The sequence below is a fragment of the Amblyomma maculatum genome, chromosome 5, assembly GCF_055883805.1.
Source record: "Amblyomma maculatum isolate TAMU_Amacu chromosome 5, ASM5588380v1, whole genome shotgun sequence".
NCBI classification, from domain to species: Eukaryota; Metazoa; Arthropoda; class Arachnida; order Ixodida; family Ixodidae; genus Amblyomma; species Amblyomma maculatum.
In genome coordinates, this window is record NC_139348.1 from 121,463,065 (window position 1) to 121,491,020 (window position 27,956).

The following is a 27,956-nucleotide window of genomic DNA, read 5'->3' on the forward strand; positions in this document are numbered from 1 at the left end:
TACCGCTATCTTTTGTCAAGCAGAGGCCATTACTTCATGCGGTGCCAAGCAAAGCACAGGCGCTGGGTCAGACTTGTCTTGCAGTAGATCAACCATGCTTGACGTCGTTGTTCTAACCTTTCTTATTGCGTTCGTAACATGGTTCGTCATGTGAGTACGTTTTGTCAACCTTATAGGTAAACAAATTCCGACACAAATTCCAGTGCTAGGAGACCTGTGTAATACCTTTATCTTAAAACCTTTTGGTTGCATTTAATACAAAATGAAACAAGCGATGAAAAGCACATCAACAGAAAGAGCGAAGCTGAAGATAACTTTTAATTGTTTCCGGATGCAAACGGAACTTCAAATTTGACATTTCGAAATAGTTCCCAAATTGTGCAGGATTGAAGCAGCTTTCAAAGCTAACAGTAGTTATGAGGGGTGTTGTTCGAAACTATTTGATAATGCAAATGTTTTAATGGTCCCAAATGTGGTCAGAAAATTTGTAACCCTGAAGCAGGACGCAGTGAGGAAAATATAGGGCTAGCGTTCATTTTCCAGTCGGGAATATATCAAAACCTTACTTTTTATGACGAAAAATGATATAGTTGACAGTTTGTACTAATCCATTTCTGAATATAATATTCCACTAGATAAATGTGTTCAGTACTGGCTGATAAGAACCAATATAGCCGCTATGAGATGCCGAAGTAATTCTCATCCAGAGTAATGTCTCTCCCTGACATGAAGAGTCGTTTAAAGCCACTGTAGTCAAGCCCAAGTTCATGATCTCGTATTTTCTTTCAGACAACGGAAAAGAAGGCTATCCTTCTTCAAGGACATCGGTATTCCAGGGCCACCACCGAGTTTTATTTCGGGCAACCTCTCTGAGCTTATCCGCAAGGTACTGACACCAAGCAGAAAAAAAGCAACTATATGTTGTAAAAGCTCTTTTATTTAGTCCTGTACTATTCGACGAAATGATGTATTATTCCAGTAGACATATGTGCCTATTACTGGCTGATAATAGTCAACAGAGCAAGTAAGAGACGTAGAAGCAATTCTTACCCAGAATAATAACTGAATGAATCTTCTTAGTGTCTTAGAGACATGAGGAACCTATTTAAGGTCACTATAATCTGCAATGAAGAAGGGTTGATGCGGAGCCTCAGTTTGCCAGCCGAGTCAACGTTTCGACAAGCAGACCAGCGCGATCATCAGTGGTGGGGTTTTAGTGTGCTTTTGCTTCCGAAAAAAAAAGGCCAGGGAGAGAGACAGAAAGAAGCAGAACAAAGGGCGACAGAACGTTTCCTTGGGTATGAATTTCTGTGGGTTTGAAATCCTTTACCTCGTGAACTGAAAATAATATAGAAACCGGGGGCAGCAGGAAAAAACTGCAATGGGAGGTAGATGATATGTCAGAGCCTAAAGCAGGTTGGATGCTTTAGGCTCTGCTTTAGGGTGGATGCTTTAGGAAGGGGACAGGCCATCCAAAGGAACCTTGTAAGCCACGCAGCTGCAGGGAAATTGTTATCAAGAGCTTCCCAGGAGGAGGCGGGAAGGATAGAGCGTACACGTGCTTTCAATACACTTCATTTAAATGCTTATGGGATTGTTTTCCCAACTAGCTATGGCACTGAAGGGGTATATTTAAGGGATTTTAAATTCCCTTTCTGATAGTTTTCCTGTTGATTCCATTTTTTTAAATCTATGGAGTAAATATGCTGCTCTATATTTTCTGGGCCTTAAAGATTTAAAGCCTGTATGGAGAAAAAATAACCTATTTTCATAAAATGTACGGTTCTTCTGATAAAAATGTTAGGAAGTGGCTTCTAGGAGGTTATTGCTTTTATCTATCCGATATCCAGTCAGTTTAAAGTATATTGAGTGTGCTGTCTCTCTGATGTATTGTTTATGCCCGAAGGACCATCCCACAGGTCAGATAACATTTGAAAGCTCAACTAAAGCCATTTTTATATGGAAAGTGAAATATATTTCAGTAATTTTTGCCATGTATCTTTCTGTAAAGGACTGCACATCTTATAGCTGTGACGAGAGCAAAGATTTGGTTTTGTTGGAGGCTTATTGTCGAGATTAAAATGCGCATAGAATACCTCTTAGGCTTGTGTTACATTTGCATGCTACCCTTGGTGCTCCAGTGAAGGTTCTCGTTACATGTAGCATGGAGTGATATTCTCGTAGAGCAAATTTATATCTGGAAAGGCGTTGGAGTATTTCCTTATAAAAGAAGGCTGGCATTCTGTGTTGGCTTTTTGCATTTCGTAAGTACATCGTAACGGCTTAAAGGGATTGTTTCTCGAAGGTTATATTAAGGGAAGGACAGGCTTAGTATTTTCGAATTAGCATTGCTGTCAATAACTGCAGTTCGTTCAAGTAATCTTGGTATTTATCACATTTTTAACAAAACCGCAAAGATTACAGAGCGGGAACGTTACTGCGAAGGGTTTTTATTTCCCGATTTTATGGGTTCACGTCAGTCTCGGGTATTAGAAATACCCACTGCTTTAAACGAAGATGTCTACTTCCGAATCCATGCTTCTTTATTGCCAAAAAACATCGAAGTGATACTTAGGAACCAATAGTTGCCGTAGGAAGCGAAGGATATGATTTGCAACGTGTGTATTGGCTTAAGAAGTAGTCAGCCTCAGCTTTCCATCCCATCCGTACGTCGAAAACTTGGTAATCTCATTGCAGTGAGTGAGCGCACCGTCTCGCGTGTGCTCTGAAACCTCCAAAGCGTAGTAGAGTTAAGTCTTTATCTGAGCATGTGTTTAAAGAATGGAAAGACGGGAAGTCGTGGTTTCAAAGGTACAACACTAATTCTCGCTGCTCTGACGCGAAAAGTGTTTCAGTTTATGCGTGACGAAGTTCCGACTGCTGCAAAGCTACGAACCAGTGTAATAAATGCCCCGAAATGGATATGCATGCATAGCGCTGTGACCACCCTTGTGCTCGTGTTTGATGCGCTTTTGGTTCAATAAGATGCATACAAACTGCTTTATCCTGCCTGGATGGATAGGCCGAACTTAAGAGTCCGTACGTTGCAGAGAATCCTAAACGCTGTCGGGTTTGCAATGAGAAAGCGCCATCTGAACTTTTACTTTTGGAGAGAGAGGACATCGCCGCCTAGTGGCGACTACGGTGCCTCCTGCCAATTCGTGCAATGCGAAAAGAGCACAAGCAACCACACTTTTTATCACGTATTTTACAAGATGTCAGTGTGTGTGTAATATGAGAACGCAACAACGGACTAGGAAAGTATTAGTGTCTAATGCCAGAATGGTAAGACATATAATGAAATACCGCAGCGCAGTGTCGGGAACGGCTCGGACGAATCTGGAGATGGAGGCTCGAAATAGACGAAGTGAGGCGGCCATTCGCGAACGTCGAATGTCTTTCGCTGTCGGCTTCATCTTGTCGTGTGGTCGCGATGAAAACCGTCCTGGTGCATCATCCCTCGTACGCTGCGAACACATTGGATTTAGGCTACGGGTTGCCTCGATACCTGATACGCCTCGTGCTCAAGCGACTTGACGTCTGTATAGGAGCTGCATTGTTGGGTCTATGCATTTTTGAAATCTCTGTCCGCCGAAGATCGAAGAGTGCCTCAAACTCCTTTGTACACATTTATTTTTTTTTCCATAGCTTCTCGTAAGTAACAATTGCTATAAATTCCGCATGTACATTAGTAAAAAAAAAAAAAAAAAAACGTTAGGTTCTGACAAGTAAGCTGTCGAAAACGCTTTTATCTGGCTGCGGAATCCAAAACCAAACTAAAACTATAGACTGCCTGAAGGCCGGCCGACCGACCTACATGGTGGAGGGAGGCATTTTCGGATGCTCCTTAGCCCCCCCCCCCCCCCCCCATCTTTGCTCTCGCTGCCAAGAATAGTTGTCTCGGCGTATAACCAGTTTTGCTGATACGTCGGTTTTTTATACAAGGAGATAAGTTTTAAGTTTTCAATTGTCTACAGCCACTTTAGTGTTGAGAAAATTTAGTTTCAATTGCAAACTTAGCAAATTAAATTAGCGCTGCTGCGATGACTATTAGGATGAGAGCCGGACGAGTAATTTTGATCAATGTTGATATGTCATGACATCTCATCAATAAATCGAATGTATATGAGGGGTTTTTCCAGGAACGAATATAGTACTTTGAATTCGCGAACTCCAAATAATATACTCCTATAAGTCGGCGCCAATGGAGTTCATATGCTGGTTCCGAATATCGGCGCGTACCAAGAGCGCACATTACATTAATCTTAATTTTAATTCTTTTGATGTTATTGCTTTCGTTAAAAAATGTTTTTATGCACGTAAACGCGACATGTAGTTAGTATGTTTTGCCCATCAATTTTCAGCATCAAGAAAAGAACGAAGTGTTTCCTGTTATATTTTGGTGCTAGTTTTCAGTCGCTTCCGCTTGTTCCGAGTGGACTTCCTGATAGATTTTTTGTGCTTAAGGTTGGCTGGCTTAGGGCTCGTGTTCTTGTGAAGTGCACGTTGGTGTCCTCTTGGCAGATAGAGTCTTTCCTAGAATATTTGGATATCTGCGTGGAGGTACTGGAGTGGGTATTCGGGTCCTGGTTACGTGTTGTTCCACTGGTGTTAGTTGTACAGCCTCCGTTTGTATGCGCATGTGGCGGGCTCTGCCAATGGAAGGTATTGGACATTCCACCTCGTTGTCCTTTTCATATGTGCTCAGTTGTTTACTGCTGGCCGGAGAGGTGCGTGCAATAGGTCCAAATGATTGCTCCACCTAAAAGAGCTCCTCAATCTATATTGATTGTGGTGACCATTAGTCGGACACCTCGAACGTTGGGTGTAGTTCGTCTGTGTCCAAGTGTGCCTCAGGTTCATGCTGTGTTTCAACGTATTGAAAGATTTTTACATGTTCATGAATGCGTTCTATATCTAGCAAGTTGTTAAATTTAAATGCCTTCTCTGCACGGGCTGCTAGGTTTCGTGACTAGTACCGGTGCGTTTGGTGTTTGTGAGCCTAGGTAGCAGGGTTGTCATGCGAGTTTCGTGCCTGGTCTGTTGTCATAAACATCGTGTACGAAAGTGTATGAAGTGGGGAAGTTCGAGCCAGCCATGATCGCACTGCCCCAACGATGAAATTCTCGTGCTGAAAGGTTATCTCGGCTTGCGAGCTGAGGCTCTTGTTCAAACCTTGTTCAATGCTCTTTCATATCGCGCAGCCAACGTCTTTTTCTTGTTCTGCCAAGTACTGTATTTCTATACTGACAGAATTAGCACAAGAATAGGTATGTTGAGTGAACAGGAAATGTCCAGGTTCCGCACTGATGGAATAAGTCTGTTTTAGAAAATTCATCCATTGTGGAGTGTACCTGTGTTTGGGAAAAAAGCATCATAAGTTTTTCCTGCAAGCATTCAGTAATTAGATATGCTGTTACATGCTTGATGATGAAACAAAGATGAAGTGCAGCTAAGAATCTGAAGCTGCTAAAATTACCCTTCCAGCAACGGGAAATATGTCATCTGTTATACGATATGTCATCATGGAACCTGGAGGCAGTCAGGCCTCGAAAGCAAGCGCTTTTCATGTGTTAGACTAAAAAAAATATGTATTAAATAGTTGAAATCCGGCTCAGTTGGTGGCGTTTGTTTAGAGACTGAGTAAACTATAGGGATTGCTTTCAAGACTACTCGCACTTTTTTTTTACAATTTTAATGGTGCATTCGAGTTCCCTCGATTTACATTCTTCTACTCATTTCCACTAATTTCCAAGATTTGTGCTGTTTGTATTCTACAGTAAAGACATCTTCTCCCAGAAGTGCTTCAAAATAATTATAAGAATCATGAGTTTGCTTGCTGTTTTTGGCTGCCATCATCCGCCTGCAACCGCTCCTCGTCCTTTATGAAAACTTTATTGAAAAGAAGAAAAGCAGAGTGGTAAAAACAGCAAACTGGAAAATAAAATTATTCAACCGAAAGCGGAAGAAAGCGGAAGGATGCTACTAAGGAACGCGAAGAATCGTCGGTGTGTTTAAAAGGCTGGCTGGATGAAGGTATACGTTGCCAAAGCACAGACTACTTTCAAAAACGCAAAAACAGGCGCCATGTCGAGCCACCGCTTAGCCAACAGTAGACTAATAAAATTGCTAGGGCTGAAATTGTTATTGGCTGTTGGCTTAACAAGGCCTGGATTGCAGTAATGCATAGTACTCAGTCATAAAGACAGTGCAACCAAACTCCGCAGCCCAACCAAGACTGTAAGGTTTCTATGAATTTGGCGCACGTAGAGAGCTGGAGATCACATATCGAGACACATCGGCAGCAGAGAATGAACAGATATGCTTCTTTCACAACTCACAACGGAGACATTGAGACATTGCACAGAAGGAATTCACAAAGCCTACTCCGTATCTCACAAAACCAGTAGCATTCTACAGCCCATTAAACACTGTTTCCTGAACGCTCCTTACAGGGCACAGCCGCAGCAATACAAGAATGGCTAGACCAATACGGAGACTACGTGGGGTACGTATCGTTCATCTCGAGAGTTAGATATGTCTGGATAGAAAACAAAACTTGCATGCTCCGCACTTCTAATAGGATGACTCATATAGGGTATGAAATTTCTGCATTCTGAACCCTACTTGTGCTCCTGCCGAAGTAATATAAGATGATGCCTCTATCTCAAGAATATTTTTTTAATTAATTCGGAGACACCGTGATCGCCTCTCATGTTCTCGACAGTTTGTTTTACCTTAATTCAAAGCACTTTAAGCCATTGTTGAGACAATATTTTTATTCAGAAAAGAATGAATCTAAGGGGCTTTAATTGCCATAACGTTCCCTCATTGTTTCCTCGTGTCACGCGAGAGCTGCAACGGCTATAAGGTTACATACCTTCAGCGCCATTTAGGAGGATACTTAAGGGCTGGGGAAGCTGTGTCCAGCCAGGGAATATTTTATGCTGCCAAATGCTCTCAGGCGACGATCTCGAGATGGATGAGCCTGTAACAATGAACTGTACGGAGTGTCATTAACCTTAATAATTGGCTTGAATGTATGTCATCTTAAGTTTCACTTTTGGCATTTTTAGAAAAAAATTGCAATGTTCTTAGTGAAAAACGAAACTTGTATCAGTCTTTTTAGTAAATCCCGCCACTAGTTGTTAAACGTCAGAATTTGCGTTCAAAATACGGCTCAGCGCATAGCAAACAAATGAACACCAACCTTGGTAAACAGATAACTAATATTAAGTAACGTGCTTTTGAACCAAATTCCCAAGAAAAAAAAAATGTTTACCCGTACTAGGTAGGTGTCTGGTCGGAACTAGACTTGAAGGCCGTCGTTACTTCTAGCCACATCTGACGTTAAGATTTGAAAAATACAAAAGCTTCGGCGTCTGCGACGCTGCCTTCAAAAGAAGCACGTTTCAGAAAGAAAACCCTACGCGTGTAGCAGCCCTGCTGAGCGCGCATTCCAATGTGACCGCAATGAATATCGTAGCCTCCTTTCTCTCTAGTGGAATGGAACAACAAGTTTTAAATAGAACCGTGGCGCAAGGCCTGCCAAGAAAATCAAGCCGGTTTCGTGCCACGGCGTCCAAGTTTCTACCAGAAAAAACTCCGCAGGGTAGGAATATTTAGGCAAGACTCTTATTTGGTGTTTAGTATATGCAATTAATACACCAATTAATATTGCATAAGCCTGCATTTAAAACAAACAAACCATAGCTAAACGGACAAAATTTTGACAGGAAACCTTTTTGCTTAAAGAAAAGCTTCATAAACATGACATAACAATTTGCAACGATAAATAATATCTGACACATCACGTGTGTACCTAATGGCACTGATGCAGAAGTGATCAATATAGCCAATAATGTGGAGGTTGTGGAAGACAAGGAAGGTGTATTCCTGAGCTGGCATTTGACACTAAAGGCGATAAAGAGGACAGGATTCCAGCGTCACTCCCCGTTCTCTGCAAGCCCTCAACAGTTTTGTCCGCTTGGTGTTCAAAACAAGGCGATAAACCTGTTGCCGCGCTAAAATCACTGTCGTGTCTATTGTCGCAAGCCAAGGCTCGGCTTTCTTTATGAGACGAATAGAAAGAAATAAAAAGCGCTATTTATGGCTAAAATTGTGCAACTGTTTCGTTTGCTGCCCACCAAGCCAGTGTCAGCCAAGAGCATAGGGTCATCTCTCTGTTTTATGGAGCGGCGTTTGGCGCAGGACGTAGTAACAGGGTATCTTTTTTTGCAGCTTTTACAACGGCGCCTTTCCAGTTCTTATCGTGAAGGACCCAGATTTAATCAAGAGGATCCAGATTAAGGACTTCGGAAACTTTCAAGACAGAGGCGTAAGTCTCAGAGTCTGTCATCGCTGACTTCATCCTTGAAGAGGGCCTTAAATTAAAAAGAAAAGAAATCCCACAGCTGTAGGAATTGAGCAACTTCATAAATATATTTTATTAAAGTAGATATAAATTTTGGTTATTATATGGCTGATAGGATTGTGTGCGTAGATACAACGACCGTAGGAAATTTTATATCAGAATATAGATGTTATGTTTTGCATCTCGGTGCTGTAGTACTTGATTATTTTTCATGTATATTTATTTTAAATTGCGGTAAAGTACTTTTACACGATTATAAATTTTAATTTTAGCATATGTGTTAGCCAGACCCAGCATTTAATCACACAACGGGAGATTCATCAGTGTGAAGTACAGGTGACAATCTTCGCATGGCGATTCGTTCCATAAAATATTACTTTATGCGTAACCTTTCTGAACAACTCTTTCGAAATACTAGACAGCTCTACATAATGCCCACTGCGGATCTGTTGCTGTTACCTGTTTTACCATGGCCCACAGCCAGTAGAGTTGTGAAAATTCGAATGCGCCGATAGCAACGAGGAAGCTAGATTGTCTCAGGGGCCGGCAGCCGCGAGCATGCCTGCCGCATCGGGAAATCAACAAGGGTGCATTGGCGGGGGAGGGGGGGGGGGGGGGGGGCAGCGGGATACTGTAGTGTGGTAACGGTAACATGATACACAAAATGAGAGAAACGTCCGCTTGTAAAGGGCTACAGATCGCAAATGCGCGTATTCTCAAATTGTAGAAGGAAACGGCGCCCTGCACACTGATCGCAATCTTCGTTGAAGCATTTAAAGATGTCACTGTTTTCGCAATAATTAATGGAGACTAACTTTTACTTCTGAAACACTTCCTTACAATCCCTTACACTGATACTTTCAAAACTTTGGCATCAACATATTTCCACCTCTTGAGCGGTCTCTGTTGTGACTGCTTGATTACAGGTGTCATCAGGATTCTCTCGTGTTCACCCAATCAACAAGCTTAACATGGTGAACACTTCAGGTGACCGCTGGAAAGAAATACGCAGTCTCCTCACACCTGCCTTCACGACGAGCAACATGAAAAAGGTAACCCGCCTCTTTAAATGCAGCTGCTTCAGGTGTAGCAGGTATTGCTTAGGTAGTGAGCCGAAAGAAGCCTGCGGAATATTGTCTTCTCCGAGCGCCACTTCAACGTCTTTCGCTCCGAGCGCCCCCTGGCAATATTATGGAAATCAAACTGTAAATAACGCTATGACAATAGCTTTAGAAGGCTTTTACATCCGTCTCGCGTATGTCGTCATTGCCAATTTTTGTTCCTTTGATTCGCTATTTTTGTAAACGCGCTGCACTTACCGCTCCCAACATTTACTGCCTACATTCAACAAGTTTTTCAAGTGTCTGAAATACGTGCGTGAATTTGTGCCACGTATCGCGATATTTGGACCTGTATACTCTACACTGACTGATTCATATAAGGCAATGCATCATTCCTGCAGAAGGCTCCTGTTGTGATCTATTTTTGATGTAATAACTGCATTTTTTGGCTGTATCAAACAGATGAAATCAAAGATATTTCTCGCAACACTGCACGGGGTCCTCGAGATGAATCATGTTTGCAGTCCTATTGTCGCATCACCTTTCCAGCCCCAATATAGCACCAACACCCAACTGACATTCGCACGAAAATATTTTCTAGGCTAGCAGGTTGGTTGTTCCCGGTTTCCATGTCCACTGTGCCTAGCCGGAAGTTGCTATGAGAAAGGCCAAGCATAGCTTTGCTATACACAGTTGAACAGTAACTTCGTATAAGGGACCATGACTACATTATGTACCACGACCAGTGCTTTCGAACTTAATATGTCGTCATTTGCTCTTCAAATACAAAGATGGCGTGTGCAACCCAGAACCCGCCACGCTTCGTCCCCTCTTTCGACGTCTTCCATTTCCTACAGTCAAAGTAAAAACACTTTCGCTTAGCCTTCAACATAACGCCAACGTCTTAACGAAGGCTGTTTCAGCCTCGTGGGCTTTACGGTAATAATGAACGGATTAAAAGTACTACAGTGGAGTCGCTACTCAGCTGCATCATCGTTTCACGATGTTCAGACTCTTATCTCTAAATTCAGCCGAGAATTTAGCTTACTTCAAGAAACATAGATTTTGCCAAATCACCCATTCTCTCTACAGCATTGCAAAACTTTCATAGGCACCACACTTTGTGCCGAAGTGAGGGTTTGCTATTGGTTATTTCTTCAATACCCTTTTTACCAGGCGAAGGTGTTACACAGAAATTTATGACCGCACTACGAACTAATTGCAGCTTATGTTGTGATTCCACTGTCGACTCCTCCTACTGTTGCAAATGTCTATTCCCAGCAGCTGTCCGTACGACAGATTGTTTCAATGATAAATTGCCTCCTAACAGAGTGATTATTGCTGGCGATATTAATTCCCAATATTTTGGGGGGTTACCATTTAAATGTAAGGGGGGAGCTTTTTTGAAACTGTATGTCTGTAAGTGATTTACATTGCTATAACAGTTCATGAATAACTTATCTGCGTGCAGCTTCTATTTGAGTCATTGACCTAACGTTAGTATTGAATGAAATTATGGTTTCATTATAGGCTATGGATTGTGGTACGGCCAGCAATCACTTCCCAGTAAGGTTTAATACAGTGCCATCTTCATTTAGAAGAACTACTTCTGCACTTAAATTCGGTCAATCATGACCTCTTCAATAATCATGTGATTTCCTCTAACTATCCTTTTGCATTCCCTGAAAACTGTGACCGTGCTCAAAAGTCTTTTCTGTATTGGATGCAAGTGAACGTTTCTTTACCATAAAATTCCTGGTCATGAATAAAATGCCGTCACGATTTTGGAGCCAAGAACATGAAAAAGCGTGCCGTTGTAAAATAGCTGCGTGTAAGAGCACTTCCTATAGCCAGAGTCCTAAACATTTGATAAGAAAATAAAATTGTTGTGCTTCATCTAAAGTACCTATTTGGTAACTGGAAAGACTATAGCACGAGTTATGTGGATATTGGTTGGCAGTCTAATGTCTCTGCTCATTACTGGGCGGTCAAGGCTAGCCATGGCTCCCTTTCCCAGAAGCAGGCGTCTCCTAATTTCATGACTGCAGTCTCCTTCCGGGGTAATCTTGGAGCCCAAGAAGAGAAAACCTGTCACAGCTTCCACTTCTTGTCCCTTGATGCTCCAGGACTTGATAGGGGCAAGACGCCATGAGTTTTGTCTTTTTAATGTTCAGTTTAAGCCCAAACTTCTCACTCTCTTCTTGTACGTGCATCAAAAGTCTCTGGAGTCTCATTCATGCAACTAAGAGAAGCGGAATATAAACTCCTCTTGAAGCTTTGCTGTGTTTCAGGATTAAAAGTTACCTATTCTCGAAGTACTTACTTTCGCCTTGCTTATGTCTTGCTGTGAAGTGCAAATAACGTTGACTGTGCAGATGGCAGGCCTGATGGACGACTGTACAAATGATTTTCTTGAGGTCATCAAGAAATTGCATTCACAAAACGAAGCGTTCGAAGCCCGGGAACTTTTCCAGAGGTTAACGGCTGACGTCATCGTTCGATCGGCATTCGGGCTCAAGTCGGACCTGCAACAAAAAACGGGAAGCAACAGCACCGCAGAATCACTCCTTCAGGACAGCCTAAAAAGCTTCCAGCAATTTCGTACCGCATGGAGAAACTTTCTCACAAGTAAGCGAGAGCCTTAATTGTGAAAACGTTTACTTTTTTCAATACATTTATAGGCGCAGTGATGGGAATTACAAAAAAAAGGGAGGATTTTGTGCACCCACAAAGAACACGGAATACACAGTGGCCGGACTAACGGAAAACATTATTTTAAAACATGAATCATAACTATTCTTAGACACATCACACGGACGCTCATTTTAAAGCTCCGTTGAGCTAAAAGCAAAGGCGATAATTTGAACAAATTAATTCTACAGTGCGGTGGGTATACTTCTAATGGTTGGTAGGAGCGATGAGTGATTTGTGAGGCCGACGAAATTGTTTACACTCGAAAAGTAGAAATTCTGTGGACGAGATTGAAACAATATAGAAGTAACGAAATGCTTCTTCGTTGTTGAAGGGTTTGCAGGTGCAAGGTGGTTCATTGGTATGTGATACCGTCTTGTTCGTAGCTGCTAATTACAAAACAAATTACGCGATTCTGCTAAATATAGGGACTGCATTAGGTAAACCTCATGCTGATTCTAACAATGCAGGAATATAAAGCTGATGTTTATATATAGTGCTTATACCAAAAACTTTGTGTCAGGGATAACCCTGCAGAATGTTTAACGAATAACCCGCAGTGCTTTTCTCGCGTTGCTGGTGATACGCTAACGCACTGATTCAATAATAAGTTAGCTGACATAATGAAGCCGAGATATTGGGCATTAACCGCGGCGATAGGAGCACTGTTCCCATCAAAATAAAAGTAATACAATCAAGCGATTTGTAGTCAATGTCATCAAATGGTTATTTTTTAACGTTTATCTGCATTATCCACGCGTTGCAGCATGGTGATAATTGGACTCAGGTCCTCCTCCAGTAGTTCGTCGTAATGTGTATTGGTCTGACAATTTATAATACAGACATTTAAATATCGGTTTTTAAACAAACGTTCCAGCATTTCGTGAAAACGCACTTAGTTGTTGACAAAATCAGAGCATTGCTTGCCCTGTAATCATCGAGTATGTAACCAAAGTTTCTGTGCATGGTCCCGTCAGATCCATGATTACGCACATGGAAGCCATTATACGTTACTGAAGAGTAATGAAGCTACTTAATAGTTTCAACATATTACAGACGTCATTGCCCAAAGCAGTGAAAACTAATTTCCCATACCCCAAAATTCTGGGTAAGGGCAACATTTAAAAAGGAAGTTATTCAGGAATGCACACCTTTTCATATCGCAACATGAAACAATAATATCGATTTCTCCGCAGGTCATCACTTAGATAACGACGTTTTCTACCGCTTATAACAAAAGCGCCCTCTTTTAAGTTTTTCTACGGCAACCTTTATGATTTGTCATGAGCCTCAGGCTAACTGGAAAAGAAAGATATTGTCATGCGTTGGATGTGTAGACCATGTCAAGAAAGTTCATAACAATATTTTACAATATTTTCTAGTTACTTCTCAATAAAGGTTATTCCCAAGAAAGGTGACTGCGCTAATAGCACTAAAATATCTGGTGGCAGACCGCTACCTTCTTTTAGTCCTCTAGTATTCTTCCTCTATTTATCACACACGCGCTCACGTTGCTTCAAACAAAGGGAAGTTTGGTTGCGGCGGGTTCGCTTTCGTAATTTAAGGACGCCCTACATTTTTACCTTACGGTCTTGACTGGAACAAAATAGGAAACAGTAATTCGATGCGCGACGCGGTAATTACCGTCAACCATTGTTCTTGAAAAAAAAAATATATGCTCGTGATGCCTTCACAAACTCAAACATGTTGTGAGAATTTGCAACGTGACTGAAATAAGCTTCATGGCAGCATGTAATTTCTCTTTCATCAGCTTGTTTCCCAGAGTTTGTCTCACTGTGGAAAATAATCCTGACATTCAGTTCAAGATATGACAAGACCGCGACGGATAATATTCTCGACGACATCGCTCCAATAATACAGTTCCGACGAGGAAATCGCGAGGCAAGTACCTTTGGCTCATTGCATGTTCATTCCGAAACGTCGAGTTTCTTTTTTACTATGCTCTTTTCTTCCTCCCAGTTCTTTATAATTGTTTTCGTATTCCAATACTTTGCTATGCCAAAAACTGGGAGAAATACTGTGGTTTAGGCAGACGGCTTTAGCACAGCTGCGTGTTCCTAAATCCTAATCCATGCCGTAACACTTCTTTATTCGTTGGCACTCTGACTTGTCTCATAGCCGTAACCAATAGCGGGATGCCGGCTGCTAACTTTCACTCGCTTGAGTTCTGGTAGCGTTGCATGATTTTAATGAGACAGAGCTTCAGGGGAACAAATACGAACTGAATTCAGCTATTGTCATTCTTAAATTTCGTTCTGACAGGGTTGTCGCTTCGGAATCACATGAATAGCAAAATGATGTAGTTACCGGGGACTTGCAAAAAGGCTTGTAAGTATAGTGAAAAACATAAGTGAATTAGGGTCATTGTATGAATGGCATAACTGTTGGTCCTATATTCTCCTCAGCGGTTTTATATTCTTGTGATGGGGATGCACTTCTTGCACTGTTACCAATGAGGTGGTCCTCTTGCCAAGGATTACACAGGAGAGAAAACAAGGGTTGGGCAAAGCTGGCAAGAATCAAAAACACATAGCGTAGCAATTCCTTATATATTTGCTATGTGGATCAAGAGTTATTGACGAACGAATGAAAGGAAAATGTGTCTAAAATTCCAGAGACAATTGTCTTATTTAAGGGAGTGAAGTGAGAACATTGATACACTGTGGTTTTGCTTCCACTTTTCTACCCGCTCAGTTATTATATAGTTATTCCTTCTCCGCCTCCATGCCTCAAATGTACGCCTTACACAAGGTCGTAAGCTACCGCATTATGTCAACGAATACGCCACATATATCTAACCCCCCCCCCCCCCCTTTAACGAAGTCGTACTGACGTGCCTATGGGTCCTATCAGCAACTCTCTGACTAGCAATCCATACGTTCTGGAGGATTCGAATTTTTATTTCACTATTCAATGCATAGGAAAATCCATAGCTGTCAGCTTCTGCCAACTCTTCATTGCCTCATTTTGTCGGGATGTCAAGCAATCTTCCACCAATCAGCTCGTTGATCTAGTTTATTAAGAGTGCCCGGAGATATTGGCATATGAGTATACATTTCTCTATGGGATATAACCTCTGCTCTGAAATCCGCTCTGAAAGTATACGCCCTCTTTGGTCAAGTTGCGGCATCTGCTGAAATTACTCAAATGGAACTAAGATACGTGGCGCGAAGCTTGCACCAGATGGCGCCACTTGTACAAGAAATCCGCGGTTATAGTTCCACGGTGTCGCACCAACTGGCCTACAGACAGGCTCTTTTAGGTGACCTTTTGGTCACCTAAAAGAGCCTGTCTGTAGGCCAGTAACGGCATGTCTGTAGAGCCTGTCTGTAGGCCAGTAACGGCATGTCTGTAGGCGCGGTAACGGCATTCCCTAGCGCCAGGCTGCATGCGCAGTAATCTCTTCCAGACTACCATTCTGTGCCTTTGTAATGTCGGCATTGAAGCTATTGAATTAATAAATCTTCACAGTTCATACTTCATCGCCCGAAGTTATTTTGAAGTAATACTGAAAAATCACAAGAATTTCTGAAACTCTTCTGACAGACATCAGGCTACCTCCGGATTCCATCTGCTTTAGTGGCCGGAACCCTGACGAACAACAATAGCGGAAAATGTAGCCGTTAACTGCATTCCTACACTCAAAGCAGTGACTGGAAATAATGCTACGAATCTGAACTAAAAAAACAAATGCCCGTGCATAAGCGGTATTGTTGGTTTTGCTAGGCGGAATAAAGGGCACTGCCGCCCCACCGTGCTATAATTTCCTAGAATGCTTGAGCGACTGTGATGAGACATGATCAGCGAGGTTATGGGTTTATTCAAGTACGTTTGGTTGAAGGCTTTGGTTAGCAAGGCATAATTTTGTAGTCCTGTTTTGTGCAAAGCTTTCGCTAATGGCCTGAATATGATCCAGACAGTAAGTCTATTGAGACTTTGGTTTGTTGTCATTGAAGTGTTGCAGCGTCATAACAGTTGGGAAATAATCGATTGCGTTGTTGCCTATGATAATCTTATTGTTTAGTGTTTACTGAGAACTAACATTTTTTTTTTCATATGCCAATTGTACGGGTAGAACTTTTGTAGTGCAATGGTGTTTAATTGGATAATGAGTAGTTTACATTGATGTACCTTCTAATACGTGAGTGATAATTTGATAACAATTGACGAAAAGTATTTAAGCCTAGGACAGAAGGAACAACTTAAAGCGGCATTAAAACATTTTTTATCCGCTGGAATTACAAAATGTTATCTTTTTTATTCTCAATATACAAATTACGAAGGTACGTGCTGAAGCTTTATAGCCGAATTTTTGCAGCCACAGCTTTTGAGGCAAATGTTCCCAGCCCAAGCGCTATAGCAGCTGTGAATATCATTTGTTCGCGTACCAAGCATGACTAAAGCGTGACCAGGCCATGCCCAAAACCAGCGCCCAGCTTCTCATGTTATCATTAGATTTGACTATGACTAAGAGTTGTGATATACCAACTGCTCACGTGGGCGCTTTTTAGCAGCTGACGTGCATGTGGTGCCATCTGGTACGATCAAGGCAATATGCACGTGCGCACTGAGGCTGGGTCAGCGGTGTGCGGTGGGGCTCTATTGCCGAAACAGAAACGCAGTTATAGTGAACTCATGACCGGCACATGTATCAAGTTCAGAAAGAGAAGGGAAAACAGCTAGCATTCCGCATATGTAATCCCCATCACATTACCACGTAAGCTGGTGAAGCACATCATTTACTTTCTTTCGCATATATTTTACAAGTGGTATCCGGCAGTATAGTCGTCATGATCTAAGGAAGGTTGCCAACGGAATTACTTGAAGCGTACTTATTGTGGAAGGAAGGGGGCACGGCAGTAACAAATATACTCAGCTGTTGATTGGCTGGCATAGCAAGCACCCGAAAGGTGAATTTAGTTGAGAAAAGTGAATATGGTGAGGGAATACAAATGACCATAAGAAGACAATTACATACAAAAGCCTAGTATGGCATACGTCAGGAATACACAAACGAAGATGAGTTGCCTTGAGTGAAGTGTCCGAGTACAGAAGAGTACAGGAATAAGGAAGGGGACTGAGGCACAGGAGAGGGGTAATTGAATGGATATGGGCGAAGAGTTGGCACTGCTAGAAGGATTGTCAGATTAATGGTAATAATTACAAATAAGCATAATGAGAGGGTGGTTATCATTAATGAAAGGGAGTGTTATGAGGTCGATTACTGTGCATCCACAGGTTTGCCACTACAGGAACCAGCCGCAGAACGGTTGCAGTAAAGCGAGGAAGAACAGTTTGGCAACCGCGAAGGAGAGTAAGAATTTAGGGCACACTTCTAAAGGCGGCGCTGTAAGAGATCACCTAGTAAGATAGGTAAGAATGTTATCAAATGTAAGGCGCGGATAAAGAATGAATGTGAGGAGTCACAAGGGGGCTCTGCAGCAATACCCACACTTTGTACCTATTTAAACAATTGTACGTAACTATGTCAACAACTGTCGCTGAACTCCGGTTACAGATTGGTAATCACATCATGAAAAATGTTTTCTTGTTTTTCAGGTTGCTAGAACTGACATTCTGCAATTGATGCTCAACGCTGAAGCGGAGGAAGGAGCACACGTGGACGTACACTCTTTGGCAATAAAAGATGACTCTGAATCGACGCCCAATGGTAACGTGAACGTGTTGAATCCCATATTTACCGACTGCTGCTTTCCAATATTCGGAAGAAGTTCTCAGAAAGCTGTCTGAGCGCAAGATTGAAAACGTGGACAAATCTTCCTTGAGAATGCATTCTAATCAGTATAATGAATGAGGTAGGACCGTAGAATATCTCAAAGAAACACGCCGTACGTATCAAGGTACCGAGTTCATCAGAAGTGTCAATCTCCTGTCGCAGCCATGAGGCATTCTTGGGGTTACCCTGCTCCGTCCGTCGGTGGCGGCGGTGCCGCATATGTGGCGAATACTCAAATGTCCATTGTTTGCGTCAATAAGCAATGTTCATCTGCGTTAATGTTAGGTGTGTGGGGACTGGCGAGAAAGTTTTGCAAAGCACATGCACCCGTTTTTATTTTCTTGTCGTTTTCTCAAAACGAAGAGCAAATACATAACGTAGGTAGATGCTGCTCCCTTAGTACCAGTACGCCTTTTCAAGTCATAGATTTGTAAGGTGTGAAGTTCGGAAATGCATTTTACCCATTCAGCTCATGAGGCACACTTCTTTTTCTCAGCAAAGAGAAGGTCTGATTCAATTTTATGCTTCTATGTCAGCTTGCCTTTACACGATTTTTTTTTCTATACTCTGTTAGTTTGAGGCGAAGAAGGGTGCGAAGCTTTACTGAGTAATCAGAAGCCAGTGTGCAATGTGCGCATAATCGACACATTGACCCCTGACACTTCGAGCTGACGTAGTAACTAAGGATATTGTTTTTTCTATCTTACAGAATAGGATATGAAATTATTTCTGATATATAGGTATTTGGATATATAGGTTCCTGATGCACAGGTGATATATAGCTACGTCTGTCTTTATAAACAATACCCTTCTGTATTTATATATATTCTTCTGTCTTTAATATATCCTTCTGTGGGGTATTATAAATAAATAAATAAATAAATAAAGTTCAACAATAGTGCTTGACAATACGTAACACTGTGTTAGGATATGCCATTACGTGAGGGTATCACAAGCGTCTCAGTTAGTATTCCTAAATTAATAATAAACGTCCACTTAGCATATACCCGTGAGTCACTGTGCTCAGACTCATACCAAGCAAACAGTAAGAAAGAATCGCACGACAGGCGTCCTCGTCGGGATTACATTTTCATAAACGAAAAGTAATACATGTTGTTACAATCTGCTCAGAAACGACTATAGTCACAAAAACAAACTAATAATGCATAATTCGAAGGATTCAAAGCATCGTCAATTTGCTCTTCCTTTTCTCATTTCAAGTGGAAGAATGAATTTGGTCAAATGGCAGCAGTACAAAAATAGGCAAAATAAATTAAATACCGAACATTGTCTTTAATTTGCTTTGTCAGCTCTTGTGCTGATGCCAGTCTAGCTATATAACAAGCACCTCAGATATAACCATGTTTGAAAGAATTTGCCACTGCAATATTAGGAAAAATTCTCGTTCATAATGAACCACTATTTCTTGCTGCTAAGACATAAATCACTTCTTTAATACATTTATTCATTTATTAAAAAAAATTAGTGGTGGCTTAGCTCTGCTTAACCCCAGTTGAATTGCGAAAGCAACGCCAGAAGCTTAACATAATTCCCCTACGTGCCTGCGTGTCGTAAGGGTAACGAGAATGCAAACGGTTCTGGCAGGCTGACTCTGATATCACCCTCCCATATTTAGGAGCGACCCGGGTTGGCAGCTCCTGCCCGTGGCATAGGGGTAACGTGAATGCAAACGTCATGACAGGCTGAATTTTTTTGTGAGGGACCACGGACACGGACATGACATACAGCGATGAGCGATTGGACCTGGCGTAGTATTGCTTTCTAAATGAAACACAGCGCACGGCATTTTCGAAATGAGCAGCATGGTAAAGAAAAAAAAGAAATTATCTTTGTGGCACGGTAACAAAATGCCTGAATGAATACCGCAAAAATTTACAGGCAATACGAGGTTAAAATTTAAACAGTATCCGACGACGCTATATAATTTTGTGAAATGCTTGAAACGCATTGGGTGACACCGTTCTTCTGTCCAAAATCACAAACAAGCTTGTTTGTACTGTCCCCTGTCATATTTAACGCTGAAATTCGAAAAATAAGAGCAGCGTTGGTGCTTGGGCCAATACACTCTTGACAACAACTGCCCGCAATCTGAGCTCTTCACCATGCATTGCATCAACACTTCATCCCTCGGAAATGCGTAGTGGCACCTCTCGTCTCTAACAATCAACAAATAAATAACAAGCAATACTACAAGATAATACAATGGTAATGACGACGCCAGTAAAGAGGGCTTTCGCAGAAGCGCCACTGCGGGCTCCAAATAAGAAGGCTATTAGCTGTTCCCGTTAAACGAGCTCATGCTCAGTGGACTTAGGGACAGCGGTCAACTATGCCTTTTTACGTTTCCTTCACGAAAGTAATTACCCTGCTTTTCTCATAAAAGTACGGTAAAAAGAGGTAATACATAATTAGGAGAAAGTTCTAAAACCTATTGGACAGTTTCGCAAATTGCACTGTACATTCATGCTTGTTTTTTTCTTTTAGAAAATGAACCTTCCAAGGTGAGCATCGGTAAAAAGAAACGCTTTTTGACCAACGAAGAGATTGTTGCCAACGGTCTTGTCTTCTTCATAGCCGGGTAGGCTCATCATCAAATTACGCTAGTTAGATCACCTTGTTAGCAATTTGAAATCTAACTTGTAAACAAGATGTACATATGCGACGATTTCCTTCATCCCGCTGAGTTCAAGTTTTCTGAAACCAATAAAATCTCCACCTGCCGTCATCCAAAGCATTGGAAATCCCGTTTCTTGTATTTCGTGTTTCCTAATTATTGCTACCAAATGTGTGGTGGAATTTGTTAAATATTGATATATATATTTAGATAAGAAAAAACACGATTACGGTGTCTGGCTAAAACCCCAGCTTTCTTTGCTTCTGATGGAAAGCTTATATGATTGAATCCTTCCTTCCATGAAGACCAGTAAATATTACCTTCATCTTGATTAAGCGTTTTTCTGATACACGTGGACAAGCGTTAATTTAATCAAAATTTAATAACTAATTTCAATTAGAGCGGTTGGTCAGAGGCACAACTTTCTGTGTATAGTAACGCTATCTTATTGCTGCACCTTTCAGGTTTGAAACTACGGGAACCTCCATGTCATTCATGGCTTATCTCTTAGCAAAGCATAATGACATTCAAGATCGCCTACGTGAAGAAATACTGGCAGTCTTGAAGCGAGATGTAAGGGCCGGACTTTTGGCTTTTCTTAAATGAGTTTAGAAGCCATTGGTACCCTAGTTTTACTGTCAACCTTCTATTAAATTGCTTTTCAGGGTGCCTTCACATACGAGAATGTCTTTGGTATAAAATACCTCGATCAAGTGATCTGCGAATCTCTTCGCTACTACTCTCCTGTTGTTGGGTAAGCTCAGTTCTCGTAGTTATTTTATTACGAAAGCAATACTACGATAGGTAGAACCGTTCTTCACGATAGCCCGTGGTGAAAAGCTTTCATGAACAGGTGAATAGAATAAAGGCATCAAGTTATCCGGACAGCGCAATCAGTTTCGCATGTGATAAACTTATCCGCTCGGTAAAAGGTAACACACCAAAGAAGGCATCTGACGATAAGGCAAAAGCGAAAAGGTGGTGATGCCATACAAGCATCGACTCTAACGCAATCTCAGCAACTTGGCCAAGCGCTATGGTGTAAAGGTAATCTTTACCGCTCCAAACAAGCTAAATAAAGTATGTGACTTAGTAGGCAGAATGATTGCTAATCGGAAAGGACAAAACAAAAATAAGAAAAGCTCTAAAGCATGCCATGCTCCAGGGTTCATTCCTTGCAAAACGGGGGTGGTATATGAGCTGCCAGTTTTTTGTGGAACGACTTACATAGGACAGAAGGGACGTTGTGTAAATGTACGGCTAAAGGAACATGAAAAATCGCATTCAGGGTCAAAGTCCTCGCATTTGATTGAGCATTGCCAGGGATGTCAAGATTGTAAGCCGCCGGACTGTAAGGCGGAGTGTAAGCCGGTGTGCAAGAAAAAATGTAAGCTCCTTTATGAGGAAGCAGAAATATTGTCAACTCATAAGGAACGACTTCAGCGTGAACTCACCGAGGCTTTTTACATATCAAGACATGATGGGAGTACATGCATAAACGCTCCGTCGATTGCTCTAACACAAAAAGAACTGGCATATCTAGACCACACATGAAACTAATCTCTCCCGTCGCTTCCTTCATCTTTTTTGGTAACTCTGGTTTGCTTTCGTGACTATGAGGATCCTTTGCTTTTGTTTTTACATCTTATCTTAGTTAGTAAGCACCCCCACAAGCTGTACCATGCCCTACACTTTTCCTGTACTTGATGCTATCACGTTTGTTCTCTTGTGCTTTGTTTCGTGATATAGGTATTTATTCCGTGTTTTTCAATAAAACGTTTAGTTGTGAAAAAGCGCTCGTGTTTTGTCCTTCTACTCTTGGTCCTCGTTTTTGCGCGCTACCTACAAAATGAACCAAATTCTACTCGCCAACTTTCAACCTTAATAGAGAAACAGATTGTTGGGCGAGTTGGTGCATTGCAGACACGTTCTAGCGCATATGAACGAGGACGAGTGAGATGTAGACAACACGAGTGCTACAACATAGCGCTCGTGTTGTCTACAATAGAGAAAGAAGTGCTTTTCTTTCCCACGTGCAGGTTCACAACTAGAAAATGCGCCAGAGACTATGAGTACAATGGTATGATCATACCAGCTGGTACCACCATACTTATTCCCGGTTACCACATGAGCCACGACCCGGCCTTCTGGGAGAAGCCAGACCTATTTGATCCAGAGAGGTATGTCTACGCTTGTCTTTACCTTTCCGATGTACGCGTATACCCCATATTCCACGAAGGAGGATGATAAGGAAGTTATCATAGCCAATACTGTTTTAAGTATCGACATTCAAAGCAGCATCTTGGATTCCTGCTTAACACTGGAAGGTTGGCGTCTGCAGATGAAGAGAATAAATGCTGGGGAAGCAAGTAATATATAGAAATATTTCCGAGAAGATAAAGAATAATCATGCATGATTATGCAACGCGTGCGGATTGAGATATAGAATAGCGTACGATTCTGCGAAATTACCTACGTACATCATTGTTCTGACCCACAGAACAATCATAAACAATGAGAAAGAAGCCACAGCGCACGATTGAAGATGCAAAACAAACGCTGCTTAGTATTATATGCAAATTGGAACGACCGTAAAGGCTGTATGAAATATCGGGTTAAATGAAATACAAACATCTTTGGCACTGAAACCAATAAACACAAAGTGAAAGTACGGTATTTATTTTCACGCAAGTATTACGAAACAGAAAAACAGGAAATTTCCAATTTTGACTGATAAACTTTGCTATCATTGTTATTATGCATATTGTTGCGTCCTTATCAAAACGCGCATTAGTTTTGGAATTAATATTGTTATCATCTAAACTGATTGTAGTTGCGCGAGGCTTGATAGAGACATTACTTGACTGTCTCTTTCATCTGGCGATTTGACGTGACCTTTGCAAATAGGGCACTTACAGCAATTTTCTAAGACTCATCATGACCTTGTAGTTCGAAATGTTTCAGACGAAATGTTTCTGAAACGTTATATTACGACGGGATTAGTGATGGTAAATATTGTCAAAAATTAAGCGAACTATCAGCAAATTTAGATCAGGTACACAAGCAAGATATCGGAACGAGGTTATTTTTTTCTATCATACTGATGCCACAAAAGCAATAAGAATGAGTGGAATGTATTGCAGAGTTTTTAAAAATGTATTATAAATTATGATACACAACTTTGGTCTGTTTTCTAGGCATCAGATGTGTTTCTGCTTTACGATTGATTAGAATGATGAAGGCAAGTTTTATTATACGCTCAGAGGTTTCTTCTATTTTTGTGAAGAATGCTTGAGGAAGGGGTAGCCAATACAGACGCGTCTGGAGAAATTTCTTCTCTTGTTCAAGAATATTTTGAACAAATAACAAACACGTGCATGCTGAAACCTAATGGGAAGATTCATTCCTGATACAAATTGTTATTGCAGCCCCAATACCTGAGACCTAGTGTAGACTAGTGTAATGTTTTTGTCATATAGTTTTTATACTAGCTGTACGTTTTTGAGCTCATTGCAAGAAGAGTTGTACGATTTGAACGAAACATTTTTCTCCATCAAAGCAAAGCTTGAAAATACAACACCCAGAACAAAAAAAAAATTATGTCATAATTGATGTACTAACCAGAGCACCGTAGAAAATAGTAACAGTTTCAAGGTATAATCTCTGCCTACTTCTAGTTGCACAAATGAAAGCACAGCGCTTTCCTTGTTTCTCAAGCCTTACATTTGGAGCAATGCCTTTATCGCCGATAGGAATTTGTGTACCGTTTACGTTCGGAACCGGTATATTTTCAGCATAAACAGGATTGCAAATTCAGCTAAATTGCTTCGAGAAAAATTCTTGTTTCTAAATGCGCAAACCATAAAGCGGACAGTGACGTTTTTCTTATTTAAATCGAGCTAATCTGTTTTGAATAATCCATTACAGGTTCAACACCCAAAATAAGGGACAGATAGATCACATGGTATACCAGCCATTTGGCCAGGGTCCAAGAAATTGTATCGGTATGCGATTCGCACAGCTTGAGATGAAGCTCACTATGGCGAAGACACTGGCCAAATACAAGTTCGTCCTGGATGATCGCCACATCAAGGTATGCACCGCCAAATAGTTATTTATTTAAATAATAAAAACATACATTGTCTGCTCAACGTTTTAAAAAAGGCAGTCAAGCAGTGGTCAGGTCACGCTTAAGGTACGGTATCTTATTTTTAGATACATTGAGAGGAGGATCTATACACTCGGGTTTTGAAAAATTCTCGTTATGATTGCGTTTTCATCGCGGCTAGAACGCACGTGTACAAGGGTCGCTAGGGTGCCGTTTCACAGAGCACAGATTGCAGTAATCAGCGAGATGCCGCCCCCCCCCCCCCCTCCGCCGATAAACATCTCACAGTTAAGCGGTGACCCTCCAGCTGGTCATTTAGGCTTCGACGACAGATGACTCGTCACAAATGAGCTGGATTTAGTCTGCGAGGCCAAGATTGTATGGGATGAACTGCTTTTAATTGTTAGTCGTCTTTTCACGAAAAGGCACAAGGACAGAGAATTCTTCGGGCCAGTCAGTGCCAGCTTGATGCCAAGCGTTTTCGATACCTTCTATACATGGTACGACACATTGTGCGTATATTGGACATGTAGAGTTCGTTGATGAGTATCGTCAGGGATGAGGTTCTCGTCTCAATTTCGGCCGAATACGCGCTATCGAGCAGCCTGCCAACAGATGGCACTCTACTGCAATACTCACTGACTGAGAAGGTTTATATTTCTCGAGCATAGTGGCAGGGATTTGCGGTGCAGCGCTTTCTGGGACCTCAAGGCTTTACTGGCCTGTGCTGCCTTGTTGCTGTATCTGTGAACTTTGGCTGAACGTTTATGTCGAAGCTGATCAGTTGCGATTACCACTGCCCCAAAGAAGAAGCGAGACTTCTGCGTACGTTCAAAGTAGTAAATCTTATTACATGTAGGCATATCCGCTGACGCTAATTATGCACTGCAACATATATTATCAAACCTTTTCATATTACTCTTTTCGTTTGATTATACCACTGTGCAACTTTTCTCGGCAGATAGATGGAGGACCCGTTTTCGAGAGAATAGGGCAAGAGTATTTATAAATAAATAAATAAAACCAGAACTTTCCTTTTGCCGTTTTAATATAAAATATTAGTTCGGGTTTGAAACAATGCACTTATTTATGCAACTATTATCATTTCCTCCCATACTGATCGAAAAAGATCACCTGAACCTGTATGGCTTCTTTTCTGGGGATAGCTAGTAATTCGGCTTCATTTTAACTGCAGAATTGTTTTCCTGAGAGTTGAAACTGAACGGGTCCTTTAATGCGATTTGCGTAGAAATGCGATGGCAGTTTTTTGATGGTAGCCATGACAATAAGAGAGAACATTATCTGAAAGAAATATTCAGCTCGATACAGTAGGTCGATCGGTCTGTGAAAAAGTTGTATCAGTCCATAAATATCAAGAAAGGAATAGGATCAACCCTGCTTTTCTGATTGATATTTTCGTCAAATGATGTCTTTTTTTTTTTCACTTTGTCAGTAGCCTTGTATACATGAGCCCGACGCAAGCGGGTCGTGTAGGGGGGAGCCGGTTGTCGAGCTGAGCCAGCCCGACCCGTCCGGGTTTACATGAGCTCGTTTCTGTCGGGCAAAGATAGCTACTACACCGTGCGTCGAGCAAGAGAACCAGGCACAGGCAGGAGAGGAGGAAAAGGAGGAATGCTCAGACGAACAGCTCACGGTCCCGTCTCCGACCAGCAAGGAGGCAAGAGAGGAGGCGCCTGCCCGACGCGTCAGAGTATACATGCCCCTCGCCCATCGGGTAAGGTCGAGCCAACCCACCCCCTGCAGTCGGGCTGGCGGGACCCGACCCGACGGTCCTTTAGCTCGACCCCCTAGCGTATACATGAGCCCGATAGCCGGTTTTTAGCCCGACAGGCCTCCCCAACCCGACTTTGTCGGTCTCATGTAAACCCCCTGAGTGATAGTTGGAACTTTGCTTCATTGCCTCATCACCTTTGTTGTTTTCTAGCTGTCCACCTTGACATCCCGTGTTTCGGACATCTCCGTTGAATGAGCAACATATGGATAGCGAGAAGCATAGCAAATACTGGCATACTGAGTTTAAAAAAAGTAGGTTATCCTAAAACGAGAGGCACTTAGTAGTAGTCACTACCGATTGCTTAAAGATATAACGCACAATGAGGGTTAGAGAAGATATTATTTATTTTTTTTCTTTCCTATACACTAGGCTGAGCAATAATTTTTACAGCTTCGGAACGACGAAGATGGCTCAGTCGGTCGGTCGGTTGATCTACCACTTTTTCTTACCCTACATCGCTACCCAAGGCGCATGTCAAGAAACTGACCATCTTTGTTTACTCTTAAATAGAAAGAAAATCACAGTTTCCACGAAGGTTTTATTTGACAAACTAATGAGGTGTTCGGTGCGGCTTTAGATCTAGTGCCCAGTATCATAACGATGAATGTATTTTCGGCTACGGATGGACGTGCAGGGCTGCTTACTGTGCCAGATGGAATGGTTGTTCTTGAAAATGTGATTTTGGGATTTTTTCTTCTTAATGGCAAACGTGGTTTTGTATTAGCGAAACAAGTAGAGTCCATCTTCTATTTCTACCTCAACGGAAAACAGGACTGACGCCATGATTTTCGCAAAATGTGTTTATTACTCCCACAATGCGTCCGATAGTTAAACAGAATACCTCTAGAGCAGCTTACACATAAAAAGCTGGGTATTGCTGCCTTAAACATGTGCCTCAGATTATCTTCAAAATAACGCTTGTGAAAATTCTGTCTGCTGTTAGTAGGATTTCTGCTAGGAAAAAAAAAAACGTAGTTCTTCCTTTCAAACACCATATTGCATTAAGCCTAACGTCGTCAACTTTGAGTGGTCCCGAAGACTATTTTCGGTGCCGTGCAATGCTGTTCTAGAACATATATTGTAATTTGTGCAAAGGGTTCGGAAATACGGATCAGCGTACATATGTCTTCAGAAACTTCAAGTCACTATTTACATGGGAAAGTCACGTTTCTTATGTATTGGCCGGCCACGTCTTTAAACCCCACAGATTATAATACGTTGTTTAACAGAAAATATAGCGCACATGCTATTTGGCCATATTGAAGTTCTGCGGCTTCTTTGCCGGCGACCGATACCTTCAATTTTCTAATTTTCTTTGCGCAGGAAAAAGACTTACAGATTGGATCTACTTTTGTCTTCGCATACCCCGAGAATGGAATCTGGCTGAGAGTAGAAGCCATATAGTGATCAAGCCTTGTCCTCGGAGATTGGTCATCTTCAAGCCTTAAGAAGAGGAATCAACGTTACATCACCTGCGGCAAAAAAGAGAGAGATAATCAGAAATAAATGCCATCTTGCTTTTCCGTAACCGATG

The 27,956-nt window shown here is 41.7% G+C and overlaps 1 protein-coding gene across 1 annotated transcript; it reads left to right on the plus strand.

Annotated features, from left to right (window-relative positions):
* Positions 1 to 19: 19 nt before the first annotated feature.
* On the plus strand, positions 20 to 27,950 carry LOC146189372 (cytochrome P450 3A8-like). Its single transcript, XM_084603254.1, has 14 exons — positions 20 to 150; positions 790 to 886; positions 6,456 to 6,508; positions 8,242 to 8,338; positions 9,301 to 9,426; positions 11,811 to 12,063; positions 13,898 to 14,028; positions 17,707 to 17,818; positions 20,390 to 20,483; positions 20,984 to 21,092; positions 21,185 to 21,273; positions 22,559 to 22,699; positions 24,447 to 24,612; positions 27,746 to 27,950. The coding sequence occupies exons 1-14, from the start codon at positions 95 to 97 to the stop codon at positions 27,824 to 27,826; spliced, it is 1,605 nt and encodes a 534-aa protein (XP_084459380.1). The 5' UTR covers positions 20 to 94; the 3' UTR covers positions 27,827 to 27,950.
* The last annotated feature ends 6 nt before the right edge of the window (positions 27,951 to 27,956 follow it).

Bases quoted from the DNA above. Each gene is read 5' to 3' on its own strand.
- LOC146189372 (XM_084603254.1), top strand. From the start codon at position 95: ATGCTTGACGTCGTTGTTCTAACCTTTCTTATTGCGTTCGTAACATGG. The intron at 17,819-20,389 runs GTAACGTGAACG...TTTTTCTTTTAG, and splicing joins CTCTGAATCGACGCCCAATG to AAAATGAACCTTCCAAGGTG. The intron at 24,613-27,745 runs GTATGCACCGCC...TTCTTTGCGCAG, and splicing joins TGGATGATCGCCACATCAAG to GAAAAAGACTTACAGATTGG.